Source organism: Microcebus murinus, chromosome 4 (assembly GCF_040939455.1).
Source record: "Microcebus murinus isolate Inina chromosome 4, M.murinus_Inina_mat1.0, whole genome shotgun sequence".
NCBI lineage: Eukaryota > Metazoa > Chordata > Mammalia > Primates > Cheirogaleidae > Microcebus > Microcebus murinus.
The window spans coordinates 97,063,562-97,072,254 of record NC_134107.1 but is presented as its reverse complement, the minus strand read 5'-3'; the positions used below and the strand labels follow the sequence as shown (position 1 = coordinate 97,072,254).

The 8,693-nt window shown below is 40.2% G+C and overlaps 1 protein-coding gene across 1 annotated transcript; it reads right to left on the bottom strand.

The window, feature by feature from the left end:
• Window positions 1-357: 357 nt before the first annotated feature.
• On the bottom strand, window positions 358-7,654 carry ATP5MG (ATP synthase membrane subunit g). The gene is made up of 3 exons (XM_012773617.3): window positions 7,501-7,654; window positions 2,201-2,361; window positions 358-567 (listed from the first exon to the last, which is right to left on the bottom strand). The coding sequence occupies exons 1-3, from the start codon at window positions 7,550-7,552 to the stop codon at window positions 469-471; spliced, it is 312 nt and encodes a 103-aa protein (XP_012629071.2). The 5' UTR covers window positions 7,553-7,654; the 3' UTR covers window positions 358-468.
• Window positions 7,655-8,693: the final 1,039 nt, after the last annotated feature.

The window sequence follows — 8,693 nt, the reverse complement described above, 5'->3', positions numbered from 1 at the left end:
TTTCGAACTCCTGACCTCGAGCAATCCGCCCGCCTCGGCCTCCCAGAGAGCTAGGATTACAGGCGTGAGCCACCGCGCCCGGCCGGCACATGGTATTATTAATATTACTTCTCCTACTGTAGCAAGTTAGAGTTTTCTCAAGGCTTTCCCTCCCACTTTCTAGAAATAAAGTTTAAATATCATATATTTCAAATTAAAATGTTACCTTCAAATATTCATGTACCAGGCTGACATAGTCACATATATCCTTTCCAATTTCAGGCTAAACAGACTTGCATTTAGACTGTATTAATGTATCAAAGCAAAAGACAACCCAACTTCATATCAAGAGAAATTGTGACCTTCTATGTACTATATGATGGAGAAAACATGGATTTTTGACATATTTTATTCAGATAGCAGTCTGATCACACATGGTCCAAGAATACTCAAATAAGTCAAATATAATCAGATGTTAAAGACTGGTCTTCAAACATCATAGCCAATGATGCCACGCTTGCCTATGATCTCTCCGACATAAAACCACATCCACACCTCAGTGGCCACCAAACCATTCAGCACGGCTTCCTAAAAAAAGAAGCACAAATTTTAAGGTACCTTTTTTTTCTTATACATTTAAAACTATTCTTTTTCCAGGATTAAGAGGCAGAGTATATAAGGATGCTATTCAAAATAGATGGCAGTTTTAGTCAAAGTGGAGAAGTACTGATGTTAAACTTTGTTCAACTACTGAGAAAGAACACTTAAACTTTCAATATAATAAGGTAAGTAGTCTAGTGCTTATAAATTCTTTCAAAGCATTCTTTAAAGACCTGAACTGACTTAACCCTTTCATTATTAGTTTATGAGACACTTTATGAGCCCTAAAACAACCCACATCCTAGAAATAGTTGACACATTCAGATAGTGCATTCTTCTGAAAGGATAGCTCTAGGAAGGCCAAGTCTGGCCAAAGAAAATCTGTTGAAAGATGAAGAGCTTTGTCTCCCTCTTTAGACATCTTTTTTATTCATGTATTATTTGGCTTAACTCTTTCCAAGTATTCAGTACTTAGTTTCACAGATCAACATTTTATTGCCCCAAAGAGAAAAATACACATAGGTTCAAGAAAGCAGTTTCATGTAAGCAACAGGATGGATCTTGAAACAATAGTTGAAAAAAATTCCATCCCATAACATAACAACACTGGGCTTTTTCCTTTTAGCACTTCTGGAAGTGAATTTTCTTCGTCAAAATCAGACCAGAACTTATCGGAAGTCTTCTGAAAAAATAATCATATTTCCCAGGATGTAGGTTCTAAAGTAGGCAGTTAGTTATTTCAGCCTTTTGTAACCTGTGCTTGGATCATGCAAGTAAACATAAAATCCAAGTTCCAGGCCGGGCGAGGTGGCTCACGCCTGTAATCCTAGCACTTTGGGAGGCCGAGGCGGGCGGATCGCTCAAGGTCAGGAGTTCGAAACCAGCCTGAGTGAGACCCCGTCTCTACCAAAAATAGAAATAAATTAATTGACCAACTAAAATATATATATACAAAAAATTAGCCGGGCATGGTGGCGCATGCCTGTAGTCCCAGCTACTCGGGAGGCTGAAGCAGTAGGATCGCTGAGCCCAGGAGATTGAGGTTGCTGTGAGCCAGGCTGACGCCACGGCACTCACTCTAGCCTGGGCAACAAAGTGAGACTCTGTCTCAAAAAAAAAAAAAAAAAAAATCCAAGTTCCAATTATTATAGTTTTCAATTATCTTCACACAATTCAATAACCCAGGTTTGGACTATTTTTACCCTCCACGAAAGTGTTAGCTTCCTGTGATACAGTTCAAGATATGTTTTGGCTGAACTGGAGATAAATCCAGGACTACAGATGAAAAAACCGTACAGAATCAGGAAAGTATGTCATCATATTTTAGTATATTATCCAAAATAGGAAAGGGAAAAAATTTCCTAGTAAAAATGCTCAATTTTTTGCTATAGAAGACTCCTAGGAAACTGAGACAAAAAAAAAAAAAAAAATAGTCCAATTATTTCTATCCAGATGATGAAATTAGAAAAGTAAATATCTTTCTCAGCAGTCAAGAAAGAGATTATCTCTCATTATGTTGGATCCAGCCTCACTGGAAATATATTAATAAAAACAATCAGAAAAATCCCAAGGGAAAACATTTTCTGTTATACACATACATTTTCATTTAGCCCATAGTTACCTTAACTGTAAGCTGTTTGTAGCTACCAGTTTGAGCACTATTGACTATTTTTTTCAGGCTCTGAAAAGCTCTAGGGATCTCAGCAGGGGTTGGAGGAATCAGCTCAACCTTGGCGTAGTACCAAAATGTGGCCAATCGAGGCTTCGAATAAGTCACAGCAGCTGGAAAACAAAACAAAACAAAAAAACCAGGATGAACTCACTAGAGACTGAAAGAAGCAGATGTGTGGGCTGGACACAAATATTTATTCATGCATCACATTCATTCACTGCTTGTACCAAATGTGAAATGTCAAAGCTGTTCCCTGGTAACAAGAGGCTTTTAAAGATGCAGAACACCTGTGTCACAGGGTGGTTCAATCAGGCAGGAAGCTATAAGCACATCAATTAGGCCAGTACTTCACTAGTGGCCAGCTAGTATTGTTATTTCATTTATGAATGGCAAATCTAGTTACCTGTAAAGTTACTAGAAGTTGGATTTAAAAACAAGAAAACAACAGCAATTTATTCATATTTTCTTGGTAGACCAGAAAATTTAGAAGGAGAGGAAAGAAGCTATGTAGAATAGCATTCTTAAGAATAAGATTTGCTGGCCGGGCACAGTGGCTCACGCCTGTAATCCTAGCACTCTGGGAGGCCGAGGTGGGTGGATTGCTTTAGGTCAGGAGTTTGAACCCCCCCCCCCCCCCCCCCCCCCCCCGTCTCTACTAAAAATAGAAAGAAACTAATTGACCAACTAAAAAGTATATATACAAAAAATTAGCCGGGCATGGTGGCATGCCTGTAGTCCCAGCTACTTGGGAGGCTGAGGTAGAAGGATCACTTGAGCCCAGGAGTTTGAGGTTGCTGTGAGCTAGGCTGACGCCATGGCACTCTAGCCCTGGCAACAAAGTGAAACTCTGTCCCCCCCTCAAAAAAAAGAAAGAATAAGATTTGCCTGTATTCCCAGCACTCTGGGAGGTGAGGCAGGAGGGGCTACATGAAGCCAGGAGTTTGAGACTTGCCTGAGCGACACAGCGAGGCAAAGAAAAACCAAAAAACAGAAAAATGAGGGGTGCGATGGCATGCACCTGTAAGTCCCAGCTACTCAGGAGGCTGAGGCAGGATGATTGCTTAAGCCCAGTAGTTTGAGGTTGCAGTGAGCTATGATGATGCCACTACACTTTATCCTGGGCAATGGAGTGACACTCTGTGCCATTAAAAAAATAAATAAATAAATAAATAAATAAAAACATTGCAATATTGGCCACAAATCCAGATCAAATTACAACAATTAGTACCCATTTTTGGTATCCTCATCAATATGTGCTGGATTAAATCTTTCTCTAAAAGCCCAGCTGTTCCTCTTTCAAAACACCATAAATAATAAAAGTAAAACCTACATGTATTAAGAATAACCAAAACCAGAATCCATTAACTAAACTTAAATTCCTCAAGGTATTTACTATATCAACAAGAGATTCTTAACGACCAGGTTAGATGTGAGACTATGGCAGTGATTTCAGAAAGAGCAATTTTTAATAAAATAATTACAAGAAAATGTACATTAAAAATAGCATGAACACATGAACATTCATAAGTGGTCTATTGTTCAAAGATGGATTATCAAAGGCTCTTGGTGTTTTTCTTTTTTTGAGACAGAGTCTCGCTTTGTTGCCCAGGCTAGAGTGAGTGCCGCGGTGCCAGCCTAGCTCATAGCAACCTCAAACTCCTGGGCTCAAGCGATCCTACTGCCTCAGCCTCCCGAGTAGCTGGGACTACAGGCATGTGCCACCATGCCTGGCTAATTTTTTCTATATATATTTTAGTTGGCCAATTAATTTCTTTCTATTTTTAGTACGGATGGGGTCTCGCTCTCGCTCAGGCTGGTTTCCAACTCCTGACTTCGAGCAATCCACCCGCCTCAGCTTCCCAGAGTGCTAGGATTACAGGGGTGAGCCACCACTCCCAGCCGGTGTTTTCTTATTATTAACTGCCTGTATTTGGTTATTTCACTATTCTTAGAATTACTATATCCCTCATCTTCTGTGTTTGGAGCCATGGCTATGTCTTTAAGCAGACACAAAGGTCTCAGAGTTAGCTCTAAATAGAACCGCCAACATCTGTAAGATGGAGCAATCAAAAAATAGAAAAGTCCTGTGGAACAGCCAACTAACTGTCTTTAAATTTATCTTCAACACACAAATATATCATCCCCTTAAAAAATGAATCAGTACACTGTACATAAAACTAGTTGCTAAATTTGTTTCTCAGGAAGTATAGGTTAAAAACTTTGAAACACAAATGGGTGCGGTGGCTCCCATCTGTAATCCTAGCACTCTGGGAGGCTGAGGCAGCAGTATCATATGAGCTCAGGAGTTCAAGACTAGCCTGAGCAAGAGTGAGACCCTGTCTCTACTAAAAAAAAAAAAAAAAAAAAAAAAAAAAAAAAAAAAAAAGAAATTAAAAAAAGAAATTAGCTGGACTACTAAAATATATATATATATATAATGTATAAATATATAAATATATAAATATATATAAAATAATTAGCCAGGCACAGTGGCTCATGCCTGTAGTCCCGACTACTTGGGAGGCTGAGGCAGGAGGATCGCTTGAGCCCAGGAGTTTGAAGTTGCTATGATCTAGGCTGATGCCACCCACTCTGTCTCAAAACAAAAAAACTTTGAAACTGATTTACATGTATATAAGAGATTAAAAAACATAAGTAAATGAACAGTGGATGGTGGGAACCAGGTTTCTCATTGAAACTGAAGTTATAGATGAGCAAGAAAAGAAGCAAGAATAAACCTCATGGTACTGGATTAGTGTTGGAGACATCCATATCAACTCATGTTTACCTTAATATATATATACACGGATTTATACTGAAACAATTATATATCCATGTATATACATGGATCAGCATACATACGCACACATGCACATGTATCTATATAGATACATATCCATATCTCTGTCCACTGAGAGGACCTAGAAGCAATGATATTCTAGTAGCAATGAACATACCTAGCATCTAGATCTTAGTCTCTTATTGCCACTGTCCAATAAAAGAACTAGGGCTCCTTGGAGAAATGGCTGGTTCTATGGCTCAGCCTGGGGAAAACACAAGATGAGTCTGAAGCATCTTGTAGTATCACAAAGTAAGGAAGAATGTCAGAGGGACACAGGTGCCAACCTGAAAGAGCTCCTAGTGACTAAGGCTTGAACAAGCTGAGAGATAAACAACATAGTATTAGATATACAAAGTATGAAATAAACATATGTAAGTCCTTACATGATATGAGCCAATATAATACATGACATAAATAAATGGAAACAAACCTTTCTCACAAAGAATTCTATTTAATTTATGTAGAAAATCCCTCCTACAGAAGATGGAATGCCTTGCTGTAATACCTCCCCTCTCCAGATGGGCTAGACTTATTACTTGTTTCTAAAGAAAAGAATGCCAAAAGAGAAAAATAGTAAACTTTATCACCAAGGAACCTGTCAAACACTACAGCAACCCAAGTTTCAACCAAGAGATGAAAGCTTTTATTACCAGTGATGTCATGTGGATATCATATACCTCCTGCTGTGCGATTAAGGCACCTTATCTCTGCAGTATTCTTTCTTAAAATCTATAGTTCCAAACTAATCATGAGAAAAACCCCAGACAAATTCAGATTGAGGAACATTATTCAGGATATCTAGATAGACACCTCAAGATTGTCAAGGTCATGAAAGATGAGGAATGAGTGGGAAACTGTCACAGACCATGGGAGACTGGGGAGACAGGGCAACTAAAGGCAATGTGGTACCCTGAACTGGATCCTGGAACTGAAAGAGATTAATGGAAAAACTGGTGAGATCCAAATAAATTCTAGTGTTTAGATAAAGAGAAAAAAAAAATCAGAATCTATATTTCCACTTTTACATTCTGGCTCCAAATGAGTACTTTCTTTGAGTACTCCAAATGAGTACTCTTCCTTTCTGAGTACTTTTGGAAAATAATAAGTTATCAATTATTCATAGTAATAAAGAGTTTATAAATTTCATAATAAAGAATTATTTTGGTGTTACTCTTTTTTTTTTTACCACTTGAAATATTAAAAACTGTGCCTCAAAATCATCCACAAAGGCCAAAGACCAAAGTTGCCAATCCTTTCTGTATTTATGTAAATAAAATTGTAGGTAGAGCTTTGTAACAGACATCTTGATGATCTTAGTAAAAACTGTAAACTTAAATTATTTGGGAAAATGTGTAAAATGTCTTACTAGCAGACTATGGAGTTCTGTAGAAAGAATCAAGTATTCATAGTATCTGGCACTGTAAGGCCTTCATTGTTTGGCTTATGATGGAGGTAAGGGAGGAGAATGAATTAAAAAAAAAACGCCAAACAGTAAAATAGGCTCAAAAACATTACATGTAGTTCTTTGAAATTCTGCTTTCTATTCACATTTCATAATCACATTTGAGCCAAAGTTAGAGATCTGACCTCCAATCATTTACTGGAACACAGAACATAAGCACATATCACATTTAGTGAAGAAATTTAGGTCAATTTAACTTATCTCACCTTCAGGAATAAAATTAATAGCTTGCTACTCAGAAGACAACTGAAATATTTACTGACAGAAAAGTCTAGTATTAAGGGCTGTGACTACTCAGGGTTGTTCTAAAATACAGCGGTCCACCACTCTTCAAACAAAAAAATCCATTAATGTTAAGCTATGACAACAAACATTATTGTTTATACAAATCCCTTTGTATGCGTACTGGGGCAGGGATAATCATCCATAAAGCTCAGTTCCAAGTATCTCAGAATGTATCCACCGCAGAAAACAAAGTTAACGTTCAAAAGCTCACCCATCGTTAAACATTTCTGTTCACTTCCAAATACTCTAAGGAGAACCAGGCCACCTCATGAGGCCGAATTTATATGTACTTTCACACGTTTCTGCTCTTCCTTTTCCTAGCTCCCGTAACAGAGCCGCCCCCTCCACATTCCTGTCCTTCAGAGATATAAGGGATGTAATGGCTACAGCTGACGGGCAACTGCGGCCTTCCTTCACACTACCTCTCTGCCCTGTCGTGGTTAGAATTCAGGAACTTCTCGAGAACTCAAGCTGCAGGCCAGGCGACCGGACAGCTAGAGAGTAGCAAACTTGCCTCTTCCCGCTCCCTCCACCTTCAGGCCGTCCCGCCCCAGCTCCCGCAGGCCCCTCGGGTCACCGCGGCCCGCTTCTTCCTCTCCGGCTATCACAGGCCTCCCAGTCGCCCGTAAACCCGCCTCGGCATACTCACACCACGCTCACCGTTCACCAGTGCCGGGGCCTTCTCCGCGAGGTTACGGACAAATTGAGCCATGGTGCTAGAATGGAATGTCCGTCGCCCCAAAAGGCCGGCTGAATGTCACAGTCCGAAAGGACCCGCGGCAGGACCCCGTCTCACTTCCAAGGTCAGACCGCCTCTTTCCATGCCTGTCCAAGATGCTTAGGTGTCCTGCTATCTTTGCGAAATCCACTTGGTCAATTTATTTTGTTCAGTCACGGAGAAGAAAGTGGATTTGAAAAGAAGAGATCAGAGAGCATGTGAAAACCAATGAGTTTCCGCATAGAAACAGGCATTTCTCGGGGCAACTACTCGTGGAGGTCCGAAAGGCCGTCAAGGAAAGGAAGTGCGCATGCGCCCTGAGCCTCCCGTGCTTTTCTTGGCGCCGACCTCCACTTTTTCGCGTGAGGTGCTTTGGCCGGGTTTCTGAGAACGTGGGAAGTCAGAACTGGAGGTGGTATCGCTGAGATTCTGCTACCTAGACCAACGCGATTGTTTTACGGTGGTAGAGAGGGTCTGAGGCCAAACATGTAAAATTAGGGGCCGAGCCGGCACCACACAACCTAAGTCACCAGACTCAGCCCATTGCCTTTCTTTAGCTGATCTTTTGTAATCTCAGTGACCTCCAAATCCCGTTATCATGATTGGAATCCCATTCTCCTAAATCCCTCACCAGCCACAAGGAGCTATGCAGATGTGAGGAACCAAGTCACTTTTACTGAGCGCCTCCAGTATGCTAGGCATTTTGGAATTTAAAGAAAGCCTGCGTGTTAGGTTTTGTCCCGGTTGAGAAAGGGATGGATAGCTAGGGAGTGGCAGAATTTGGATGTGAAGAAGTTACAATGTAAACACAGAGAGGGGACATCATATCAGATTAGGTATGGTGCTGACCTGGGAAGACTTCCTACAGAAAGATCCTTAAATTGATGAATAAATAAGGGAACAGCTATTCACTACATACAGAAGGCTGAAACGTTATAACTTGGTATGACTGAAGAAAAGATGTATGTAGGGAAGTGGCATTTGATGAGAATAACAGAACTCTTTAAATATTGTATGCTGGGGAAGGCTTAGCAGAAGTAGAACTCTGCTTTATGGAATTGTTAGAGAGGTGGAAAAAAGTGGTATCAAGGAACCAAGAACGTTTCAATGAAGGAGTGAGTCAGCTGCCCCAGAT